Source organism: Sorex araneus, chromosome 5, assembly GCF_027595985.1.
Source record: "Sorex araneus isolate mSorAra2 chromosome 5, mSorAra2.pri, whole genome shotgun sequence".
Taxonomy (NCBI): domain Eukaryota; kingdom Metazoa; phylum Chordata; class Mammalia; order Eulipotyphla; family Soricidae; genus Sorex; species Sorex araneus.
Genome location: NC_073306.1, coordinates 90,755,283 through 90,782,215, shown reverse-complemented (window position 1 = coordinate 90,782,215; position 26,933 = coordinate 90,755,283). Strand labels below are relative to the sequence as shown.

The 26,933-nt window shown below is 40.5% G+C and overlaps 1 protein-coding gene across 2 annotated transcripts in view; it reads right to left on the bottom strand.

Moving 5' to 3' along the window:
- WDR47 (WD repeat domain 47) overlaps positions 1–26,933 on the bottom strand; it is an 87,133-nt gene that overhangs the window by 47,026 nt on the left and 13,174 nt on the right. For both annotated transcript variants that reach the window (XM_004620044.2, XM_004620045.2), the window contains exons 2-3: positions 6,985–7,151; positions 2,896–2,979 (exon numbers count right to left, since the gene is read on the bottom strand). In XM_004620044.2, the coding sequence (XP_004620101.1) occupies positions 2,896–2,979; positions 6,985–7,142 (242 nt within the window). In that variant the 5' untranslated portion in view covers positions 7,143–7,151. The remainder of the gene's footprint in view (positions 1–2,895; positions 2,980–6,984; positions 7,152–26,933) is intronic.

Sequence of the window (26,933 nt, the reverse complement as noted above, 5' to 3'; positions counted from 1 at the left end):
TTCCCAGCATTTCATATGGCCCCCTGAGCACTGCCAGGAATAATTCCTGAGTGCAGAGCCAGAAGTAACCCCTGTCAATTGCCGGGTGTGACCCAAAAATTAAAAAAAAATAAGTAATGCAGAGTTCATGCCTGCTTCAATCAGCTTAATTAGTGGCTGAATAAACAGTAGTACTCCTACACTAAAAAAAAAAAAAACCTAATGCCTTAAGCACTTTGAAAATAAATGCTTTTGAGGGATACAAGAAATAAATGATGAAGCTTCAGTCATCCTTTAAACTACTGCTGTAGTAGCAAAGATATGTTCAAAATAGCAGAATCTCCGCCTCTATAGAGAGTCAATACATGGAATAAAATTTATCTGATTCACTCACCTACACCATCTACAGAGATCTCTTTGGGAACTCAGCAAGAAAAAACAAAAGCAAAAATAAATGGACGTCAAATAAATAAACATTAAACTAAAAAGCTTTGTATAGAGAAATAAACCACCTCAAAAACAAAAATGCAATTTACTGAGAAAAGATATTTTAAATTATATTATCACCAAGGGATTAATATTCATATGATAATTTATGCACACACCTAAATAAAAAGTCATACAACTCAACTTTAAGAAAACAACAAACTGGGCTGGAGCGATAGCACAGCGGGTAGGGCGTTTGCCTTGCACGCGGCCGACCCGGGTTCTAATCCCAGCATCCCATAGGGTCCCCTGAGCACCACCAGGGGTAATTCCTGAGTCAAGAGCCAGGAGTAACCCCTGTGCATCGCCGGGTGTGACCCAAAAACCAAAAAAAAAAAAAAGAAAAGAAAACAACAAACTATTTTTATTTATTTTAGTTTGTTTTTGTTTTGGTTCTTGGGTGACACGCAGTGTGCTCCAGGCTGACTCCTAACTCTGGGTTCAAGGACTATGCCCAGTGATGTTCCAGGAACCATATGTGGTATCAGGATAACCTAAATTGGCTGTCTGAAAGGAAGTGCCTTACCTGCTGTATAATCCCTTTAGCCCCAAATAACTATATATATTTTTAAGTGAAGACATGAATAGATTAAAAAAAAAAAGAACAAAAAAAGACAAAAAAGAAAAAAAAAACAAAAAAAAAGAAAAATAAAGAAAAAGAAGAAAAAAAAAAGACATGAATAGATTATTCTCCAATGGCAGATGGGGAGAGAGTTAGAGATCAGGAGTGTAGGCTTGGCATGTTTTGGCACCACATACCACCAGGTTTAGTAAGGTAAGGAGGTAAGGATAATTCCAAACACCACTGGGTATATCCCTGACGGCCTCCAAGAACTCAGAGCTATGATCCTACCCAGCCCAGCTATCTACCTACTTCCAAGAGAGGATCCCAGATCCCCTGAGCAGTGCATGAGAGCCTCAAAAAAAAAAAAAAAAGACACATAGATGGCTAACAGTTGCATGGAAAAGTGACCAATTTCACTTATTATTAAGGAAATGCATGTTAAGACCACAACAAGCAAACTCTGGGCACTGGAATAAAAAATCAATCACCTAAAGTTGGGGGAGTAAAACAGATGAGATGTTGAGACAGTGAGGAGTGTTATGGGCACCTTGGGGGCAGGGGCATGTAGTAATAAGTTCTCACACTGATACCACCTCTAAACTATAGAACTGAGCTTACCTGGCGGGGAAAAGAGTAGTTGGGAGAAGTCCTCAGGACATTAGTGGGGGAAAGCAGGCCCTCCAGGAGTGGGTGTGATACTAGAGCAATGTATGTGTGAAACTATCGTTAACAGTATTGTAAATCATGGCACCTCAATAAAAATGGGGGAAGAAAAAAAGAAAAGAAAAAAATAAACCACAGTAAACAAGCACTTCATACCTGAGGTAATGGCCTATTGTCAAAAAAGGATGAAAATATGTACTGATAAGGGTGCTGGGAAAAGGCCACTTCATCAGAAGTTTTGTTTTCCTTTTCTACCAGCCCAACACAACTCAAGCCAAAGAGATGGAGATGGAATGTTGGGTTTTTCCTAACAAAATGTTGCTAGAAATCTAAATTGGCGGGGCGGGGGTGAAAAAAAAAATCTAAATTGGCCAAATCAATATGGAAAACTATATGGAATTCCTTAAGAATCTGAAAATTAAACAGCAAATGTGTGAGGTAACTCAAAGGGCTGAATATATGTCTTGATAAGGAAGCCAGGCACTGCAGGCACTGCCTGGTGTGCCCCTGCAGACCCCACAAAAAACAGAAATATAGCCCATCAATATCTCTCCTAAATATTTGTAAAAAATATGAAATAAAATTCAAGAAAAATATGTTCCTATGTCTCTTCAAAACAATATGAAGAAACAACACTCAAACAATGACTTTTATGACATTTGTGGTGGTGTTGGTAGGGATTATGATGGAATTAGGGGATCCACCCAGGATGTAAGCAGTGCCAGGGCCCTAACCTAGGACCTCACACATGCAAGGTATGTGTGCTACCCCTTAAGATAAATCCTGAGCCCCCTTGTGACTTTTATGTAGACATCGTCGATGACTAAGCTGATCTGCATACAATATTTTCAACTTCATGCAACCACCTTTAGAAGTGCTCCCACTTGATTTTTTTTTTATTTGGCAAGGAAATCTGTCTCATTTTAATTTTTTTATTCACGGTTTTGCTAAGCTTCTACCAATGAGAAACACTTCAACTTCAGATTATGCAAATCTGGGGACTGGAGCAATAGCACAGCGGGGAGGGCATTCGCCTTGCATGCGGCCGACCAGGGTTCTATTCCCAGCATCCCATATGGTCCCCTGAGCGCTGCCAGGGGTAATTTTTGAGTGCAGAGCCAGGAATAACCCCTGTGCATCGCCGGGTATGACCCAAAAAGCCAAAAAAAAAACAAAAAAAAAACAGATTATGCAAATCTTACCTTTTTTTGTCAAATTTTTCCATACATTCTAAAGGTTGAATGAACTGAAGAACTTCATCCCACTGACCATCAAGTATTAGTTGTCTAAATAAAAGAAAACCCATACTTGTCATCAGATTGAAGTTACACCAATTAATAGCAGACTAAATAACTAGAAAGCATTAAAAGTTCACAAAGAAGATGAGACTGAAATTCCCATCCACTATAACAGGACAAAGTTTTCACAACAAAAGTGTAATAACATATACTATTTGAGGATTTATAAATCTACAATTATTATTCTATACTATATAATAATATATAATATATTAACATATATAGTAGAGCAAGATCTATAATGCTTCCTCTAGGCAAAAATATTTGACTAAGTAAAAAAGCTTAATTTCTCTTTGCTTTTTTGGTCATACCTGGCAATGCAAAGGGGCTGCTCCTAGCTCTGCACTCAGAAATTACATCTGGCAGTGCTCAGGGGACCATATGGGATTCTGGGAATCAAACCCGGTCAGCTGCATGCAAGGCAAACACCCTACCCACTGTGCTATCGCTCCAGCCCCTTAATTTCTCTCTTAATCTTACAGTTTTAAAGCCACTCTGTATTAATTAGGAATAGTATAAATGAGCTCCAGCTTCATTAATCAGAGCTACTCAACTCAGGCATAGTCAGCAATGTCTGGTTGTTTTGGTTGTTCTGGTTGTTATAACTGGAGGTGGTACTGGCATCCACTCAGTATAGATCAGAAAAGCTAACTACAGAAGTTCCCACAATGCATCCACACACAACAAACAATGATCTGGCCCACCACGTCAATAATGCCTAGGTTGAGAGATCTTGCTCTAGATTGTAAATTCTGGAGCCAGAGAGATAACACAGCATGTAGGGCACTTGCCTTGCACCATAGTAAACTGGGTCCTATCCCCAGCACCCCATATGGTCCCCCTCACCCCAAGCTAGTCAGGAGTGATTCCTGAGCTCAGAGCCAGGAGTAAGCCCTGAACACAACTGGGTGTGGCCTAAAAACAATAAACACATAAACAGTGAATTCTACATCCTTGAGGCATTTGACACTAAAGATTATGCCCTAAAAATAAAACTAAAGGAACAGATCAGCTGTTTTGTTCTTGTATTGTTTTGGCTTTTTATTTTGGCCACAACCAGCAGTGAAGAGGGATACTCCTGGCTCTGTGCTTAGGGTTCATTCCTGGTGGTGCTCAAGGGACTGTATGTGATATAGGGATTGAACCCAGGGCAGTCACATGCAAGGCAAGCAAGCGCCTGACCCACTGTACTATCTTTCCTGCCCCAGGACTAAGCTCAGCCTTTATCCTGCATTAGTGTAAATCCGTGGGAATTTCTAAGTTACAAGGTATTCTGATTTTTGTTGTCTTTTATAATAGTAATTTCACTGTTTTCTTAGAATAGTAATATTTATAAAGGAATGGGTAGAAGGATCATCATAGGATTACCAACTTTTGATTCTATAAAGAAGAAATATTAATAAAAGCATCATAATACATAAATTAGTTTACAAGTGACTATAACATTTGAAACGACAGAAAGGGGAAAATATCCATCATAAAAGTCAAGCCTTTTATGACTACCTTTACGTTAGTGAAAAACTTACTATTTCATAACTCTTTTATTTCACCTCACCCCATAAAACATCGCAAACCTTCACAGGTTCCTGGAAGGGGTATCTGAGAGCCACTGATAAATTCAAGGGTAATAAGGCTGGAGCAATAGCACAGCGGGTAGGGCATTTGCCTTGCACTCGGCCAACCCAGGTTTGATTCCTCTGTCCCTCTCGGAGAGCCTGGCAAGCTACCAAGAGTATCTTGCCTGCATGGCAGAGCCTGGCCAGCTACCCATAGCGTATTCGATATGCCAAAAACAGTAACAACAAGTCTCACAATGGAGATGTTACTGATGCCCGCTCCAGCAAATTGATGAGCAATGGGATGACAGTGATACAATGATACAGTGAATAATAGAAAAGCAAAACCAAAAAAAGAACCCATACTGGTCTGGCATATCATGATTACTTTGTGGACTAAGTTCCTTGGGGGCTGGCTAGACAACACACAGGAAAGTACAATGGGCTTAAATGAACACCACCAATATAATAAAAACTTCTTAAAATTCCTTTTTCACAAATTAGGAAGATTCATGAAGTTAGGCTTTGCAAATCATAAAAAGCCATATACACAAGAATCTGTAAGCCTTGTCAAGGATCCTTGGTATATACCACATAAACACTGAATATATTTCTGCCTGAAAATTTGGATTTTTCTTCTTCTGTCCAATTTAAATTAGGATATATTTAGCTTTTCATACTGGCAAATGCTTTTTTTCCATACTGGCAAATTCTATTTCACCCTGTAATTCTACCTCCCAGCTTCTCATTCTAGAGAATACTCCAAGAAACAGAAAGTCTTATGTATAAAACATGCTGAGCAGAGAATTTATTTAAGAACTGGTAACAATTTAACTGTCTAGAGACCATAGCAATAGTACAGTGGGTGGAGCATTTGCCTTGCATATAACCAACTGAGTTCAATCTAAGCATTCCATAAGCTCCACCAAGCATTGCCAGGAGTAATCTCTGAGCACAAAGCCAGGAGTAACCCGAGTACACCCAGGTTATAGCCCAAAAATAAACAAAAAATTTAACTGTCTGTAAGCAGGAGAACATTAAGAATAAGTAAACTGAAAAAAGTGAAATAAAAATCTGTAATTATAATGCTTATGAAATTAATGAATACTAAGTTATAAATGAAACATTACTGCTATTGCTCTTTTATAACATAACACATTCTCTGTTGCCCACATCACAACCTATAGTGTGTACTACTTTTTTTCTTACTCTCCTTTACATTTTTCTGAATGAAACTTTAAAAATAAAATTTAGTGGAGTTCACGCCCAATCCAATCAGCTTAATCAATGGCTGAACAAATATCAGTACTCCTACATTATTTTAAAAAATAAACTTAAAATAAAATTTTAAATGTTTTTAAAAAAACTAAGATTTGGGCGGACTGGAGCAACATACTACAGCAAGTAGGGCACCAACCAGATTGGGTCCCTGGCATCAAAGAAACCCCTTATGGTCCCCCAAGCTGGCCAGAAGTGATCCCTGAGCACTAAGCAAGAAGTAAGTCCTAAGCACCACTGGGTGTGTCCTAAAAACCCCCCTGATGCCTCCCCCAAAAAGAATCAGAAGATGTTCACTAAGAATCTGGGTGGTAAAGTTGACTTGCTTTTTATATATTTCTATAATGAATGTTTCTACAACCGGTGTTTTATTTCTAGAACCAAACACTGATATTTCAAATACATTTTCTTTTATCTTTCTGAACTCTTTTTCCAGTCTTATTTCTTAAATATCTCTTATGAAATTACAACTGCAATAGAGTTGTGACTCTCACTTTGGGAAAAGTTTCTATTTTGTTTTGTTTTGTTTTGTTTTGTTTTGTTTTGGTGGGACTAGAGATCAAACTCAGGGCTTCAGACATGCCTGGCTTACTCCTGACAGTACTCAAGGACCAGATGTAGTGCTGGGGCCTGAACCCGAGTCAGCTAAGTGCAAGGAAAGCATCCTACCCACTGTACTATGGCTCTGGTCCCATACATGGCATTTGTTCACTACTGAGCCACATTCATGGCCCATGAGGCTTCTCTTGTTTTCTTTTTGTACAGTTGGGAATCAAAACCAGATCTCCACATGCATACTACAGAGCTACAATCCCAGCCCTTAGCCCTTGATTTTGTGTATTTCGTTTGCGTGTTTGAGAGTCATATGTATTCAGGGCTTGCTCCTGGCTCTGTGCTCAGGGATCACTCCAGGTGGTGTTCTGACCACATGTAGTTCTGAAATTTTAACCAGGGTGAGCTATGTACAAAGCAAGCACTTTACCCCTGCATTATCTCCCTGGCCCATGAACCTCTAAATCTTACTAAAGAAAACATCTTAAAGTTATGTAATATAGCTTCCTTATAAATTAAAAAGTTATATCTCTATTTTACATACCTCTATATTAATACCAACATTTTTTTCTAAGTGTTAGCATTGCAAGACTAAATGAAATCATACCTCAGGAAAAGCATATCATCTGAAAATAGGCCATTGATGACTCCACTTTCCTTCTCAAGAGCCAACATACTAATGTGAAGCTTCTTTGAATTCAAGAAGTCTAAAATTAGTTTAATGATTTCAACCTCTTTTACATTCACTGTTTCTTCAGCTGTCATGTTGATAGCCTAAATATTAAATAGAAAAACAAAACCCAAATTAGTTCCATTGTATTTTTTAGAAGGGTATCTCTTTTTATGTTTTTTTTTTATTAAATCACTGTGAGCTACAGTTACAGAACTTTCATGTTTGAGCTTCAGTCATACAATGATCAACCACCCGTCCCACCACCAGTGTACATTTTCCACCACCAATGTCCCCAGTATCCTTCTCCGAACCATTCCACCCCTCCCCCTGCCTCTATGGCAGACAATTTGCCTCTTACTCTCTCTCTCTACTTATGGATATTATGATTTGCAATACAGATAGTGAGAGGCCATCATGTTTGGTCCTTTATGTACTTTCAGCACCAATCTCCCATCCCAAGTGATCTACCCAACCATCATTGACTTAGTGATCTCTTCTCTATCCCAGTTGCCTGGTTTAGAGAAGGGACAGATAGAAATTGAGCTCCCATTTGATCCAGCAATACCAGTCCTGAGAATATATCCTGGGGCCCCTAAAACACACAACAGAAGCACCACCTGCACTCCTATCTTCACTGCAGAATTATTCACCTATAGCCAGAATTTGGAAACAACCTGAGTGCCCAAGAACAGATGAATGGATTAAAACAAAACAAAACAAAACAAAAAACTATGGCACATCAAATCCACATACTCCACTAGAGTGGTTGCTGCCCTCTATCATTACCTCAGGATCCCTGGTGAATATTCCCCTACCCCTCCATCATCTCCCTGCCATGGGAAGATCAGTTCTAGAGAACAGCTATCAGGTTCTATTGCCTTGGCCATTTGTTTTTCCTTCACTGTGCTCCTTGAGAAAGATTGAGGATCTTTTCTTGAAAATGGTAGCAATATAAATTTGAAAATAATTCAGAAAACAGAAAATAAATACCACATTAGCAATGAGAGTATTATATATGTAGCTAGAATTTCAAACTCTCATAGTCAATGTGACAGTATCATGTTGAGTAAAATGAGTCAGAGGGAAAGGGAGTGATAGGGAATGATCTCACTCATGTATACAAAGAATTAACAGGGGAATAACCAATGCTGAAAATGTATAAAAGGCAGTAGAAACAAAAAGCAGGAGATCTGGTCTTCAGTAGGAAGCCTGCAAGCGGGAGGAAGGGGGGATAGGTCAGGGAAGACAATGACAGAAGGAAATGGTCATTTGGGACCAGAACTAGTGCTGAAAAGGGGTACAGTAATATGCATGCTACCCTAACAGTATTAGTATTACAAACCACAGTGAATAAATTGAAGGGAAAAGGGGGAGAAATGTGTCTGCCATTGAAGCAGGGGACAGGAGGGAAATTGGGGACATTTGTGGAGGGAAGCAGACACTGATAAAGGATTTATGTTGGAACATTGTATGCCTGAAACTCTATCATGAATAGCTTTGTAATTCACAGTGATTAAACATTTTTAAATGACTATAAAAAAAAACTATGGCAAATCTACACAATGGAATACTATGCAGCTGTCAGGAAAAATGAAGTCATGAAATTTGCCTATAAATGGAAAGACATGGAGAGTATTATGCTGAGTGAAATGAGTCAAAGGGAGAGGGACAGATATAAAACGACTGCATTTACTTGTGGCATATAAAAATAATAATAGTAGAAGACTAATATCCATGGCCAAGAAAAACAGGGGCTAGGAGGACTGGTCAATGGTTGGAACTAACCACAAGTGTGTGTGGAACTGAGGGTAGATAAGATGAAGAGACCAGTACAACAATAATAGCAGGGAATGATCACGCTGGATAAGATCTGAGTGTTAAAAGTAGGTGAAGGGATATTCTTGATAACCTTTCAGTATCAATACTGCAAACCTCAATGCCGAGAGAGAGAGAGAGAGAGAGAGAGAGAGAGAGAGAGAAGCCCCTGCCATAGAGGCAGGCAGGTGGGGAGTAATGAGAGGGAACCTGGGAACACAGGTGCCAGGAAATGTACACTGGTGGAGGAATGAGTGTTAGAATACTGTATAACTGAAATCTAATCATGAACAGTGTTGTAAGAGTCTATCTTACAGTGATTCAATTTTAAAAAGTTCAAAAATAAAAAAATAAATGCTTAAAAAGTATAGCTGCATCTTATAGTTCTTAATTCGTAGATACATAATAGAATAATTACAGTCTAAATAAAATAGTCTATGGCTTACTGCAAAATAATATTTGAAAATGGGAGAGTAAAGTGGTTAAGCTGAAAAAAGTAGGACTACTAAAGTGAAATGATGGATAAACAGAGACTACCTTCATTATGGTCTAAGCCTGTGCTTCTCAACCAGGGGCCAAGAAGTTTGTGGGGCTCAGGATCTTCCATGGGGCCTCATGAGCAGTGTATAGAATGATCCCTGAGTGCAAGGCCAAGAGTTAAGGCCTTATGTACCACCAGGTGTGGTCCCATAGCCCTCTCCCAAAATGTTATTTTGGTTTTTTTTTCCTCCAGCATTCTATTTATCTGGAAGAGAAGTTTCCTAGATCAGTGCACATGTCTCTTTTTTGATAGGAGGAAGTTCTCAACTATTATTTCTTCCAGAAACCATTCTTCCCTTTTCTGTCTCTCCTTTCTCCTAGTGTTCTTATTATAAGTAATTTGTTTCACTTAACATTATACTATAAAAATTCTTTTTTTATTATGTTAGACAGCTCTTTTTTTTTTTAATTTTATTGAATCACCGTGAGACAGTTACAAGCTTTCATGTTTGGGTTACAATCTCACAATGATCAAACACCTATCCCTCCACCAGTGCACATTTCCCACCACCAATATCCCGGGTATACCCCCACTTTCCCCCCTCCCCCGCCTCTATAGCAGACAATACTCCCCATATTCTCTCTCTACTTTTGAGCATTATAGCTTGCAACACAGACACTTAAGAGGTCATCATGTTTGGTCCATTATCTACTTTCGGTATGCATCTCCCATCCCAACTGGTTCCTCCAGCCGTCATTTTCTTAGCGATCCCTTCTCTATTCCATCTGCCTTCTCCCCTCCGCTCATGAAGCAGGCTTCCAGCTATGGGGCAATCCCCCTGGCCCTTGTATCTACCGTCCTTAGGTGTCAGCCTCATGTGATGCTACCCTACACTCCACAAATGAGTGCAGTCCCTCTATTAGACAGTTCTTTTTATTCTCAGTAACAACAGAGTTGAGAATGACAGCAAATGATATTGCTTGGGGTTTTTTTCTCCATCCCTCCCTTCCTTCCTTCCTTATCTTTCTCCTGTGGTAAGAACACTTAATATGAGAGCTACTCTTCGTATATTTTTTAAGTAGCACTGTAGCACTGTAGCACTGTTGTCCCGCTGTTCATCATTTGCTCGAGCAGGCACCTGTAACATCTCCATTGTGAGACTTGTTACTGTTTTTGGCATATCAAATACGCCATGAGTAGCTTGCCAGGCTCTGCCGCATGGGCAGGATACTTCTAGTAGCTTGCCAGGCTCTCTGAGAGGGATGGAGGAATCGAACCCGTGTCGGCCATGTGCAAGGTAAATGCCCTACCCGCTGCACAATTGAATATCATCTTAACTGAAATTTTTATTTTACTGAATCATCATGAGATAAAAGGCTTTCATGATCAAGTTTCAGTCATACCATGTTTCAATACCCATCATCTCTCCACCAGTGTACATTTTCCACCACCAATATCCCCCCCATCTGTCCTTCGACCACCTTCACCAGTCTGCCTTATGGCAGGTGCTTTTCTTCTCTCTCCCTACACACCCCCCTCTCTGTCTCTCTCTCCCCACTCCCTCTCTCTCTTCCTCTCTCCCCCTCTCTCCCTCTCTCCTTCCATTTGGGAATTATGGTTTGTGATACAGATACTGAGAGGCCATCATGTTTGGTCCTTTACCCCCACTTTCAGCACACATCTCCCATCCAGAGCCATCCCTTCCAGCCATCATTGTCATAATGGTCCCTTCTCTCTCAACTGCCCTCTCCCCCAGCCCTTGAGGCAGGCTTCCAACCTTGGACCATTCATCCTGACCCTTGTTTCTACTGTCCTTGGGTGTTAAATCTCATACTGCACTGTCTTTTTTTTCATTGTATCCCACAAATGAGTGCAGTCATTCTATGTCTGTCCTTCTCCTTCTGACTTATTTCATTTAGCATGATATTCTCCATGAAAACTACAAAATACTACTTCATGCAATAAAAGATGACATGAGGAAACGGGAGACACATCCCCTGCTCGTGGATCAGAAGAATTAACACCATCAAAATTGCAATACTCAGACCTTTTATTTCTTTAAAATAATATAAATTCATATATATGTGTATATATGTATATAATCATTAACTTTTTTGCATTCAGTCATTTAATACAAAACAAGATAAAGTGACTTAGCAGAGCTAACTTGATCCCTCAGATCCCTCACTGTAAAAATACTATGGCCTTTAATTTTTTTTTAATTAGGGAATCACTGTGAGATACAGTTACATACTTACAAATTTTTATGTTTGCATTTCAGTTATACAATGATTGAGTACCCATCCCTCCACCAGTGCCCATTCTCCACTACCACTGATCCCAGGATCCCTCCCACCACCCCCACCCCAACCCCACCCCATCCCACCCCGCCTCTGTGGCAGGGCATTCCCTTTTGTTCTCTCTCTCTTTTTGGGTGTTGTGGTCTGCAACAGAGGTATTGAGTGGTCATCATGTATGGTCTATAGTCTACTATTATTCACATGGATACATAATTTTGTGATAACAATTCTGCTTAAAATCATTGCCATTGGAGCTGCAGTGAAAGCATAGCGGGTAGGGCATTTGCCTTGCACGCGGCCAACCCGGCATCCCATATGGTCCCCTGAGCACCTCCAGAGGTAATTCCTCAGTAAAAGCCAGGAGAAACCCCTGTGCATCACCTGGTGTGACCCAAAATGCAAAAAAAAAAAAAAAAAAAAAATCATTGCCACAATGGTCATGTGTCTTCAACTATATTGGTTATGAAAACTTTTTTGCAAAGTAGCCGTAATTTAAAATTCATTTAAGGGGCTGGAGTGATAGCACAGCAGATAGGGTGTTTGTCTTGCATGCGGCCAACCCGGGTTCAATTCCCAGCATCCTATATGGTCCCCTGAGCACCGCCAGGAGTAATTTCTGAGTGCAAAGCCAGGAATAACCCCAGTGTATTGCCAGGTATGACCCAAAAAGCAAAAGAAAACTAATAATAATAAATTAAAATTCATTCAATCAGATACTAGAGATAGCAATATATTCCCCCCCAGGATTTTATATTTTAACAGTACTGTTTAGTTTGTTCCTATCTTAATCCATAAGGTAACAGTAAAATGTCACTTCATGAATGTTCTTTTATATTTATGATGACAAGTGAGGCTGTATAGCTTCTCACATGTTTATCAAACATTTATGGTTTATCTCTTGAATTGCATTTGTAGACTGTATTGACCAATCTAACCAAATGGTGTTTTATATTTTGTGAATTTAGGGGTTCATCAATGTGGTTTGCACAGTCTCATTAGTTCTATGTGATTATTTGCTCTGAAAACATTCAAACTACACTTGTTTTGTGTCTTCTCTCCTTCCATATTAACATTTCTATGTAGCAGTTAAATAAATCAACTTCAGTTAAAAAAAAATTGCAATACTCCCCAAAGCATTGTATAGATTCAATATGGTCCCTATAAAGATACCCTGGACATTTTTCAAAGAAATAAACAAATCACTACTGAAATTTATATGGAACAATAAACCCCCACAAACAGCTAAAATTATTTATTTTTAAAAATTATTTTCTTCTCTCCTTATGGTGTTAATCTTGTCTTTGAGGTCACTGATTGGAGTTTCAGCTATTTTTTATTCTGCTATATGTCTGGCTACAATATTTCTTTCCTGGCTCTGTGCTCTGGAGTCATGATTATTGGTGCCTGGGAACCTTTTGTGGTGCCCAGAATCAAACCATGGTTGGCCCCATGCAAGGCAAACACCTTATCCCTCCAGCCCCCTTACTGGATGTACAGCTTAGAACTTCTGAATACTGGTGTGCTATAGCTGCAATCACACCAGCTCAAAGGTCTAGCAAGCTGGGCTGACCAAGGGTTCACAGCTGATTTGGGCAGCTGATGTGAACTCAGAGTCTGGCTGGCTGAAACAGGTACTGGAAATTGTGGTCTCATAACAACTGTTGGACAAACTAATCTTTGTAGACACCATGAGGTTTTTTGTATTTGCCCATGCCAGCTGAGTGTGGCCACTGCCAGACCTGGCCTGATGGGCCAGGCTCACCTCTGGGATAATCTGCTCTGAGCGACAGCTTCAGAAGCCTGCTCCTGGGAGCGTCATGGAGCAACATGAGACTATCCATATTGGTGCCCACCACTTCTCAATCTCTTTTCCATTCAGACTGCAGGGACGATGCTGAGCCTGCTACCCTCTGCCTAAGGGTGCAGATTAAATCCAGTGTCCCACTTTAGGAAAACTGCTTTGTCTTGAGCCAGCTCCAGCTCCTGACCTATCAGGCAGGCTACTGCAAGAAACCTGGGGTGGAAGTAGGGGGAGAGCGGGCACTCACCTCCAGGATGGGCAACCGCACACTATCTATGCTGGTCCCAGCCCAGGACCAGTACCAGATACTGGTACTATCAGGCAGGCTACTGCAAGAAACCTGGGGTGGAAGTAGGGGGAGATCGGGCACTCACCTCCAGGATGGAGCAACCGCACACTATCTATGCTGGTCCCAGCCCAGGACCGGTACCAGATACCGAGACACAAAGCTGAAATTCTGTAGAACCACTGTATCCAATGCCCCCAGCCTTAGGCTGGAGACTGCTACTAACCCCACTGCCACTCAACTTTGTTTAATTCTGAGTCAGCCTCAGCTGCACCCCCACTGGGTAGTTTCACATCTTTTTTAACTAGGAGCCACACCTGACACTGCTCTATGGGGGGAGGGGGAGTCAATAGTGATAGGCATCAGATTGGAGACTTGCACTCGATCAGCAGGTGTTCTACCACTTGAGTTACCTCACTGGTCCCCAAGCAGAGCTTTCTTATAGGGCCATTAACTTTAACCCAGCTCACAAAAACAATCTCATTAATGTAAACATTAGGCCTAACTTTTTTTCCATTCTGTTTACTATTTTGTCAACATATTTTCCTCATGATCACTGCTAAACACAGCTAGTAGGATAGAATGCTCGCATTGAAGGAGAATGTTTTTTTTCCTTAGGTTCAGAAGGTGGTCAGAGGATGGAAACAGTATCACTGTCACTGTCATCCGAGTGGGTGCCAATAACATCTCCATTCATCCAGCCCTGAGATTTTAGCAGTCTCTCTTTACTTTTTCTTCCCAGTGGTGCCACACTGGAGGCTCTTTCAGGGTGAGGGGAATGAGACCCATCATTGTTACTGTATTTGGCATATTGAATATGCCACAGAGAGCTTGCCAGGCTCTGCCATGCGGGTAGGATACTCTTGGTACCTTGCCAGGTTCTCTGAGAGGGAGAACTAGACTATAAGAGGTTGTGCAGCCACAAATGCAGTCACATGCTTCCGGGAGCGTTGTTTTATAGTCTCTGGATCTTGGCTGTTGGTAGGATTACACAGCACCGGGGGCAATTTGTGGGTGTGGCTGCCAAGCTACTAGAAAATGGGGGGTCTGGGTGGAGGAAGCCCAGTCCCGATCCAAGCAGGTTTGGAGATCTCAGCCCCGGGTTCAGTTCCTTCATGTGTGAGGCTCATCCGAACATGTAGAGAGGGGCCTTGAGCATGGCTGTGGCTGGGTTCCAGAGGTCTTCAGCTGCCAGGGTTCTGCTCAGGGCTGGAAGGGAAACTCAACCCGCCCCGCTCCAAGGGAACCCGGTGAAGACAGCCAGGCGCGAGGGCAAGAGAAAATGTAATGGATCAACTATCTAATCTCATACATCTATCTCTGTAACAAGGACATTCTTACCTCAGAAAACAGATACAAATCTTTCTTCCAACAGGTTCACCACCCAACTCCTCATGTTTTGAATTTCCCTTTGCTTCTGAGCCAAACACCATCCTCCCATCCTTCTGTTCACTGATTTTTATCCAAAAAAAAAACAATCCATGAATAATCATGATTCCACTCATAAATTTTTGGTTTTTTGATCACACACTCATCGGTGCTCAGGATTTACTGTTGGCACTGCACTCAGGGAATCACTCCTGTCCAGCTCGGGAGACCATATGAGGTGCCAAAGAATCAAACCCAGGTCAGCCACATGCAAAGCAAAAGCCTTACCCACTGTAATATTGCTCCAGCTCCATCACTCATAAAATTCTCATCACATTTCATGGGGCCAGAGCCATAGTACAGTGGGTATAGTGCTTGTCTTGCATGAAGTTGGCCCTGGTTCAATCCCTGGTATCCCCTATGATCCCCGCATCCACTGCCAGGAGTGAACACAGACAGGAGTAAGCCCTGAGGACTGCTGGTGTGACCCCAAAACTTAAATATATACATATATGTATTTATATACATCTAATCACATATCAGAACTATCTCCCTGTGATTACTCCTACAGCACATTGATTGTAGTGATTTTAGCACTCCATAAATCTGCAGATAATTCTTACTAGCAAAAGAATGCTTTTCACTAATTTAACTCTCTCAAAGAACTGTATTTCCCTTCCAAAGCGAAGGTTTTAGAGGGTACTTCACTTATTCTTTCTCTAAATAATCATACAACTTAATGCAAGTTTAATGTTGCTCAGTGCACCCAATGATATTTAACATTTCATAAGCTTTATATTATTCAACATTCAGTCTAAATACTAAGGGACCAGAATGATAGTATAGTGGGTAGGGCACTTGCCTTGAACACAGCCAACTGAGTTTGATCCCAAGCATCCCATATGGTCCCCCCAAGAACTGCTAGGAGTGATTTCTGAGTGCAAAACCAAAAGTCAACCTTTGAGAAATGATAGGTGTGTCCCAAAAACAAACTACAAACTACACACACACACACACACACACACACACAAAGTAACTCAAGTTAAACACAAATCTGTGGCAACAGTTTCTCTTTGTAAATTATGGGCTACAGAGATAGTATAGCAGGTAGGGTGCTTACCTTATACATAGCCAACCAGTTTTGATCCCCAACACCCCATATAGTCCCTGAGCAACCAGTAGTAAACCCTGAGCACTGCCAGGTGTGACCCAAAAAATGAACCAAAATAAAATAAATTATAACTTCCATACTGTCATTTTTTTTATTATTAATAACGCCTAAAAGAAGAGCCAGAGAAATAGTATAGTTGGTAGGGAGTTTACCTTGCACACAGTAAAGCTGAGTTTGATTCCCAGCTGCCCCCCGCCCCCCATTACGAGTGATCCCAAAGCTCAGAGCCAGGAGTAACCCCTGACCACTGCTGGGTGTGGCCCCAAAACAAAAAACGAAAGAGAAAGAAAGAAAAGAAAAAGAGTTGTTTTTCTTTTAAGGCCACACCGAGCAGTGATCAGGGTTTCCAGACTTATTCCTGGCTCTGCACTCTCTGGCAGATTGAGAGGACCTAATAAGGTGCCAGGGATTGAACCTGGGTCAGCTGCATGCAATATAACTTCCCTACCTGCTGTATTATCTTTCCAGCTTCAGAAATAAATTCTTATAAATACATAGTTTATAATAAGTTTGCATTTAAAAAATTAAGTTTAAGTATCTACATTTTGAGGCTAGTTAGGACATTTTAAAAAGCTATATCCTAACTAACCTAAAATTGTTCCTGGTTTCTTTTGGGAGGAGGGCTAGGTTTTGTTTAAACCCCATGATCATAATATAGTTGTTTCAGGCAATCAATGTTCCAACACCAATTACACTTCTGTGACTTTCTCCCATCAAAGTCCCCAGTTTCTCACACCCTTGCCCCCCAAGACTGTCCCTTTAAACAGCACAAAATCATTTATTTGATATTGCTCATATAACACACTAAAACATAAAATTATTTTTGCATTTACATATACTTTTAACTGGGAGCTGTTGCTGGGGTGGTCAGGTTGGCACACCTGCACTGGCTCTGAGGCTGCACACTCACACTGGCTCTAAGGCTGCACACTCGTGTTGGTTCTCTGAGGCTGCATACTCATGTTGACTGTCTAAGGCTTCACACTCATTCTGGCTTTCTGAGGTTGTGTGTGTGCTGTCTCTCTGAGGTTGCACATGTTAGCTGTTATGTAAGCACACTTGGCTATACTGCTCATTATTTTGGTTGCACACACTGGCATTTCCCACCCACTCCCAAGCTTGCCTGTAGCAGGCACAAAATAGTTTACTTTGTAAATTGCCTTTACAACTATGAATTATCATAAAATAGATCAATAAAAGCCAACTTGTAAGAACTCTAGTATCTGAGAATAGTGTCACTAAAGATATTGTCTGAAGATTTACTGAGCTAGTTGGTGCTAGCTGGTGCTGTTACTGTTTTTGTTTTCTGTGTTATTTTCCTGTACTATTGTCATTTGTTTTCACTGAGCTTGGTGGTCTTCTATGCAACCTTTTCACCAAATTTCTATGTTACTACTGGTAAATTTGCTGTCAGTACCATACAATTTGGATGTGTCACTCCAGGAGCTAAAACACCAGCTTGGTGGCCTCATGAGGTTCAGTTATGAAGCTGGGCCTTTTATGCTGGGAAATGTCAGGTGTGGGCAGGGACTGCCAGGCCTTCCAGCATTGTGGGGATGGGAAGGAACCTGCTCACCCTATTCTGAGAAGGCCCCAGAGTTCTCATCCCAGACCAGTCTATCTAGGAGATTCAGCAGCTTGGTGTTTTGTTTTTTGTTTGTTTGTTTGTTTGTTTTTGAGATTAGTTGGGGAGCTAGCCCAGTTTCTATGCAGGGGCTTGGATGGGATTTAACGCTTGCTGTTAACATAATCAATATGCTGAGTATTACTGTCAGACACATGATTATAAGTAAAATCAAGAGTGAATTTAGGATAACTTTACAAAGTCTTTTTGAAGTCAGATGACCCAAATTTGCAGGAAATAATATTGGTAAAAAGTTTTTCTCTACTGGGGCTGGAGCGATAGTACAGCGGGTAGGGCGTTTGCCTTGCACGCGGCCGACCCGGGTTCGATCCCCGGCATCCCATATGGTCCCCCAAGCACCGCCAGGAGTAATTCCTGAGTGCAAAGCCAGGAGTAACCCCTGAGCATTGCTGGGTGTGACCCAAAAAGCAAAAAAAAAAAAAAAAAAAAAAAGTTTTTCTCTACATAATTAATTTTTTTTTTTTTGCTTTTTGGGTCACACCTGGCTTTGCACTCAGGAATTACTCCTGGCGGTGCGTGGGGGACCATATGGGATGCCGGGGATCTAACCCGGGTCAGCTGTGTGCAAGGCAAACGCCCTACCCGCTGTGCTATCACTCCAGCCCTTACATAATTGATATTTCCATTTGATGGTCAGTTTTAGGGAATGAGCTACTTGTTTAGGGAGTCCTGAGCTGAAGAAAACCAGTTCTTGTGTCAAGTTCTGTTACCAGAGACTACATTTTGAAAGTTCCAGGTGTTTTTTTAATTATTTTTTTAAAACACAGGTTTTAATTCCACACTGAAATTCCCAGCAGAAAAGTATGATATTTTAATCACACAAACCAGAACTTTAATTCCTATAAGCTATTTGATATAATATAAAACAGATAAATGCTAAGTGACCCATATATCTTAAAATTATTCTATTACTTGCTTTGGGGTAATACCCAGTTATGGCAAGGGATTACTCCTAACTCTGTGCTCAGGAATCATCCTAGAAGTCCCAGGGAAACATATGCAGTGCCAGACATTGAATCAGAATCAGCTGTATGATGCAAGGCAAGTGCTTAAAATCCTGTACTATTTCTTCAGCCCTTAGAATTACTCTAACTACCCTGTGTTAATAAACTATTTGTAGAAACTTCTCAAATCCTATCTAAACAAAAATTAGATGCACTGTACACATATTTTAAAGATAACACATTAAGACATATACAGAAGTCCCATCTTGGACATGATTTCACTTTTAAGTTTCAGTCTCACTACTTTTAAGTTTCAGTCTCACTATCAACCATGATCCAAAAATATTGCAAAAAATAGATATTTTGAGACAGAGACCACATTCACATAACTTTTACTGGAGTATATTATCATAATGATTAGATCATATTATTAATAATTTTTATTAACTCCTTATTATGGCTGACCTATGAATTAAACTCAATCTTAAGTATGTAGAGAAGAAAACATAAGTCTATAAGGTTCATTGTATGCCGTCTCAGACATCAACTGGAGGTAACAAAACACACCCACCTTGAAATAAGGGGACACTACTGTAAATCATAAACACTTAAAATTTTCTTAAAATCAGTAATCATTACAAAGCCATAAATTTCCCTAATTCAGAATAACAGAATTCAATAATAAGCGCTTCCCTATCTCCTTAGGAGTCTGTAAATTAGTAAGAGTTAACTAGTTTACAAACTACTAAAATTATCCTTTAAAATGTGGTATTCCAAGAAAGTGGAAACAGAGATAAACAAATGGGACTATCTTAAACTAAGAAGCTTCTGTACCTCAAAAGATACAGTGACCAGGGGCTGGAGAGATAGCACAGCGGGTAGGGCGTTTGCCTTGCACGCGGCCGACCCGGGTTCAAATCCCAGCATCCCATATGGTCCCCTGAGAACGGCCAGGGGTAATTCCTGAGTGCAGAGCCAGGAGTAACCCCTGTGCATCGCCAGGTGTGACCCAAAAACCAAAAAAAAAAAAAAAAAGATACAGTGACCAGAATACAAAGACAGTCTACAGAATGGGAAAGGATATTCACCCAATACCTATCAGATAAGGGGTTGATATCAAGGATTTACAAGGCACTGGTTAAACTCCACAAGAAGAAAACATCCAACCCCAACAGAAAATGGGGCGATGAAATAAACAGAAACTTTCTCAAGGAAGAAATCCAAATGGCTAAAAGACACATGAAAAAATGCTCCTCATCACTAATCATCAGGGGGATGCAGATCAAAACAACAATGAGATACCATCTCACACCACAGTGACTGGCCCACATCCAAAAGAACAAAAGCAACCGGTGCTGGTATGGATGTGGGGAGAAAGGGACTCTCCTTCACTGCTAGTGGGAATGCCGACTGGTTCAGTCCTTTTGGAAAACAGCATGGATGTTTCTAAAAAAATTAGAAATTGAGCTCCCATTTGACCCAGCAATACCACTTCTGGGAATATATCCCGGAGAGGCAAAAAAGTATAGTAAAAGTGACATCTGCACCTATATGTTCACTGCAGCACTGTTCACAATAGCCAGAATCTGGAAAAAACCCGAGTGCCCGAGAACAGATGACTGGTTAAAGAAACTTTGGTACATCTACACAATGGAATACTATGCAGCTATTAGAAAAGATGAAGTCATGAAATTTGCATATAGGTGGATCAACATGGAAAGTATCATGTTAAGTGAAATGAGTCAGAAAGAGAGGGACAGACAGAGAAAGATTGCACTCATTTGTGGAATATAAAGTAACAGAATGGGAGACTAACACCCAAGAATAGTAGAGATCAGTACCAGGAGGAGTACTCCACAGCTTGGAAGCTGACCTCACATGCTAGGTGAAGAAACAGCTCTGATAGAGAAGGGATCACCAAGCAAAGGCTGCTAGGTGGGCCCACTAAGGATGGGAGATGCAGGCTGAAAATAGACTATAGACTGAACATGATGCTTACTAATACCTCTGTAGCAAACCACAACACCCAAAAAGAGAGATGGAGCAAAAGGGAATGCCCTACCAAAAGAGGCAGAGTGGGGTGAAGGAGACAGTGTGGGGGTGGTGGGAGGGATGCTGGGACCACTGATGGTGGAAAATGGGCACTGGTGGAGGGATGGGTACTCGATCGTTGTATGACTGAAACGTAAGCATAAAAACCTGTAAGTCTGTAACTTTGTCTTCATAGTGATTCACTAATAAAAATTTTTTTAAATAAATTAAATAAATAAATAAATAAATAAATAAATAAATAAATAAATAAATAAATAAAATGTGGTATCCAGGGGTGTACATCACATTTTGAAAGATCGTTTGGGAAGAAGCTGTGCTCAGGACTTACTTCTGGCTCTGCATTCAGGAATCACTCCTGGCAGGGTTTTGAGGATCCTCTGGGACACCATGGAATGAACTCGGATCAGCCACATGCAAGACCAACACCCTACCCACTGTACTATCTCTCCAGCACCTAAAAGATAATTTTAGCAGTTCCTAAGCTAGACTTGAGGAACCAGGGGGGCTTAGAGCACCTGCCTTGCCCACATATGGTCATGAATTCAATATGATCATAAAAACCCAGTGGTCCAAGCACAATCCTGGCAGCGTTACTGTTTGTACCTGGCAGCTCTGTTGTCTGTAATTCCCAGCACCACAAGCAATTTCCAGTTACACTACAGGCAGATGTGCAAAAAAGACTGAAACCCCTGGCTAAGCATCACAACTAAAAAAAGATGTGCTAATGTCAAAGCTAAGAAGTGTAACTAATTTCTGGCAAATAAGTGTGTGAGCATGTAGCAACCCTCAGTAAGCATCATAATGGTAACTTGTCTCAACTAAGAGTGTGAGCCCCAGCAAGTATGTGTGCAACCACAACAACTAAAGGAACACAAACCTCAGTGAACACTGAAGCTAAGGGAGCTAACGTATAAGAACAGCAATTGCACGCGGCTGACCTAGGTTTGCTCCCCGGCATCCCATATGATCCCCCAAAGCACCGCAAGGGGTAATTCCTGAGTACAAAGCCAGGAGTAGCCCCTGAGCATTTCCGGGTATGACCAAAAAAAGTAAATAATAATAATAATAATTTTTTAAATATGCAACCACCATAGCCAACTGCAAGTGCAACACTACCCACAGTTACCTTGACAATATCAACAATGAAAGGAAGAGAGAGAAGGGAATGATAAAGAAGTCATTTTAATTACTATGTAAATAGTTTCATTTACCAAATATAATCCTGTGTTTAGTAATTTAGCAAATTAAGAGGCAAAATCATTGAGCAAAAAAAGTCTCCAAAAGTACTGAGTTAGAGCTGGGGGGTGTGGTTCAAGTGGTAGAGCACATGCTCTGCATGTATTAAGCTCCTGCATTTGATCCCCACTGCAGAACCCCAATATGACCCACCCCACACACACTCACCACTGGGATTAACTCTCACAACAAAAGCCACACTAAGTACAGAATAGGTGATTTTTTTTCTTCCAGAGGTTCTAAAAGTTATTCAAAAGGAGAGAGTCGAGGTTTTTCAACCTAAGCTATTTGGTCAAAGTCAGCTTTGACAACACCTTAGAGAGAACTGCCAGCCTGGGGTACAAGTAAACAATAAATTACTCAAGCAGAAAATATGTAGGATCAACAACAAAGTGAATACAACTGAAAACAAGAAAATATAATGGAAAAACATAAATTCAGTATCTCAATCTTAAATAATAGGAGTAACATTCTAACCAAATATAAGTATGCTTTAAATGTTCCTTTACAGTGAGTTACTTTACTCATATAATACAGATTTGGAAGGAAGACACTTTGACAAAGATAAATGATTTAAAAGCATCCAGTTAAGGGAATTAGGACACAGCTATTAAAAATTTTATAGTTAACGCGCGGACGCTGCCGCGTCCGCGCGACTTAACATTTATAATTGTCATCAATGTGAAAGGGTTCCATTTGAACAGGTCAGACTTGGGGGGGAAATTCCAAATAATAACAGTAAGTTTTTGTTGAAATATTGAAGGTTCTTAATGTAACAGCCACCTCTGGACTATGAGCTAAGCAAAAGCCCCACGCTGGCCAACGTGGCGTGGAGTACACCATACTATGAGGCGCAGGAAGGGGGATGAGGGGGAAAAATTAAAAAAAAAAATGGAAAAGGAAAAAGAGAAAAAAAAAAGAGAGAGAGAGAGTTATGTCAACTATAGTGAGTTTTGTGTTGAATTATGGAATGTAATCAAGGTAAAGAAAAAATGAAGTGAAATTCATTAGTTATACAGTAGGGGGTAGGGGGTGGGGGCGGGGGGTAAACTGGGGTTTCTGGTGGTGGAATTTGGGCACTGGTGAAGGGATGGGTGTTTGAATATTGTATAACTGACATATAAACCTGAGAACTTTGTAACTTTCCACATGGTGATTTAATAAAAATTTAAAAAAAAAAAATTTTATAGTTAAGAATAAAGTGTTTAAGAAAAGTTCTATTTAATCACCAACTCCATCCCAGTAATAAAAACCACTCTCTTTAATCTATCAAATATTACATACTGCATAACAAATGAATAGTGTCTTAATCACCATTCCAGTTTACAAGGAAAAGTACAGGCAAGAAAAAGAAAATGAAAGGTCAAGAAAGGGGTTCAGAGGTAGACCCCTGGGTTTGAATATCAGCACCACCCACCCACACACACACACACACACACACACACAAATGTTATTTAGTTTAAAATGTAAAATCAACTACAACATAAAACAAATGCACCTTTTCCTTTACAAAAAAAAAAGTACTACACAGGTGGGGTGTTTGCTTTGCATGCAGCTGACCCAGGTCCAATCCCCAGCACCCCATTTGGTCTCCTGAGCACTTCCATGAAGGATCCCTAAGTGCACATCCAGGAGTAAGTCCTAAATACTGCCACTGTAGATCAAAAAAATAAAATTGGAAAGCTACTTCTCTCTCCTCTCCCACAGGTGTATCACAGAGGAAACCTCACTTCTCTCTCCAGCTTCTCGGTGTGCTCTATTCCCTTGCACAATTAAAGGCATGGAGTGTGACAGATGCAAGCCTGTCTTGTCTTCCCATCTTTGTGATCTTAACTCAAGAAGCATATATTCTTTTGTTTTGTTTTTTTTTGCTTTTTGGGTCACACCCAGCGATGCTCAGGGGTTACTCCTGGCTTTGCACTCAGGAATTGCTCCTGGCGGTGCTTGGGGGACCATATGGGATGCCGGGGATTGAACCCGGGTCGGCCGCGTGCAAGGCAAATGCCCTACCCGCCATGCTATCGCTCCGGCCCCAAGAAGCATATATTCTTTAGGGATATTGTTAAGTTTTAGATAAGAATTCTAAGTTTAATAAGAGAAATATACTTGTTTTAGATGACTTAAGCAAAGAAAGGTCCTTCTAAATGCACCCCAAAAATATATTCAATAAATATGAGCTGCCGAGACAATACAGAGGTAACTACTAACTCTATTCAATCCCCAGAATGTCACAGTTCTCCCGAGCACATAGTCAGAGTTCCGTCTGAGCACAGAGCCACAGGTGGCCCTTAATAATCACTGGGAAAGGCACAAAAAACATTCCAAAAGGAGACTTATTTTAATTAAATGCAAAGCTCTGTCATGACTACTAACACTTGCAATATGGATACAGCATGTCCCTTCTAACTTTGACAGCTGTTCTCTATTCAATTATTTTAATTTACCCTTTGGAATTGTTAAGATTTGGGGTTTAAAGAATAAGTATTGGGGCCCGAGCGATAATACAGTGGGTAAGACATTTGACTTGCACGCAATTAACCCAGGTTTGATCCCCAGTATCCCCTATGATCCTCCAAGCACTGCCAGGAGTAATTCCTGCTTGCAGAGCCAGGAGTAACTCCTGACCATCACTGGGCCTGATCCAAAAAAGAAAAAAAATTTTACAAAGAGTAAGTATTGTGGGGCTGGAGCGATAGCACAGAGGGTAGGGCGTTTGCCTTGCACGCGGCCGACTCGGGTTCGATCCCCGGCATCCCATATGGTCCCCCGAGCACTGCCAGGAGCAATTCCTGAGTGCAAAGCCAGGAGTAACCCCTGAGCATCGCTGGGTGTGACCCAAAAAGAAAAAAAAAAGAGTAAGTATTGTGTTTTGGGGTTTTTGTTTTACTTAACTGGGGGGACCACACCTGACATTGCTCAGGGATTACTCTTGGCTTTGTGCTCAAGGATCACTTGTAAGGGGCTTGAAGGATGCCAGGGATCAAACCCGGGCTGGCATATGCAAGGCAAACTCCCTATTCACTGTACTATCACTCTGGCCCCAGAAATAAGTATTATTTAAGCAGGTACAGCTATTACAGAAAAAAAAAAACTGACAAACTGCATGTTGTGTATCTTTATAAAATATCTCTATGATATAAATGATAAAAAAATGTCTGTCTCTAAAAAATGATAGACTAAAACAATTATAGAGTAAGAACAGAGCTAAGAATAGGAAGATTTGACCATATACCCTTCTGTATATTTTAAATTTTACAACCTGGCAATAGCTAATATTGCTTAATAGATAATAGTAATTTATTAAACAAAAATTGTTTAATATAAATAATGCATTTCTAATTGAAAATTACATGCAATTTCCAACTACAATTTTCAATTACAAATTGGAAAGAATTCCTAATGTAATTAATAACGTATGCATTATGCATTTACTAAATTAACATTTCAACATAATTTTTACTTTTTTCATAATCCAAGACCTATTTTAATGTCTGATTCTAATCTAATCAATCTTTATAATATTACAGCATTTATGTTCTTTCATATCCAAACCCCAAAATATAATTTAAAATTTACTGATAGCTAAAAACATATACCAAAGCAAAAACTAATTTTGTCTCAGATTTCTTAAGTAAGTCACTTAATCCAAAACGATCTTTAAAAGGAAAAAATTGTTGATGCTACAAATATAAAATGAAAATCTCCCATAACAGAAATTGCCATAAACAAAGATAAAATGCAAAGAACAAACTAGGAGTAAATATAAGTTAAACACATAACCATTTAGACACAAATGTCTTTAAATTATTATCTCCCTAACAAGAAATTCCAACTGAGCAATCACTTGTATCACTTGTCATCCGTTGATCTTTGATTTGCTCAAGCGGGTGCCAGTAACGTCTCCATTCATCCTTGTCCTGTGCTAGGGTAGCCCAATGGCATCTGCTCACAGGAACACGAAGAGCCTCAAACTGTTTGTTCAGGGTTTTGACAAAGAAGTCTGACCATCTCGTAGGTGGGCGGCCACTTGTTCTTTTGAAGTCCGTGGAATCCAATCCATAAATGCTCTAGTCCAGTGGTCATCTCAAAATCGCATTACGTGTCCAGCCCATCTGATTTTCAATGCACTGGCAAACAAGACAGCATCCCTGATTCTTGACCCTCAACAGAGGTAGGAACTCCGGATTCCTTCTCTCACTTGAGTAAAATGCGATACTCCAAGCATAGCTCTTTCGATTCCTCTTTGGGATACCCAAATAGTGTTCTCATCCTATTTTCATAAGGCCCAGATCTCTGAGGTGTATGTAGTTAGACAGTGGAGTCGAAAAGATGTGCCCAGAGCCGGAAGTTCTTCATCCTCTTAACCACTTCTTCGAAGCTCTTGAAGGCGTTCCATGCCACTCTCTTCCTCCTGCGCAGTTCAGGTGCTATGTCATTTGTCATGGTGAGTTCTCCACCTAGGTACACATAACTGCTGCATTCAGAGATGTTCGTTCTGTTGAGGGCAAATGGAATGTCAGGAACTAGTCCATTTCTCATGAACATTGTCTTCATGAGATTCAGCTGCAGTCTGACCTTTCTGCACTCACGGTCGAAGTCAGCCAGCATTTGTGCCGCATGGCTGGTATTTGGTGTTATGAGAACGATGTCATCAGCAAAGCGGAGGTGGTGTAGTTGCCAACTGTCTACCTTCACTCCCATTCCTTCCCATTCCAGTTGTCGCCTGACATTCTCAAGGGTGGCACTGAAGAGTTTTGGTGAAATGGTATCGCCCTGCCGAACTC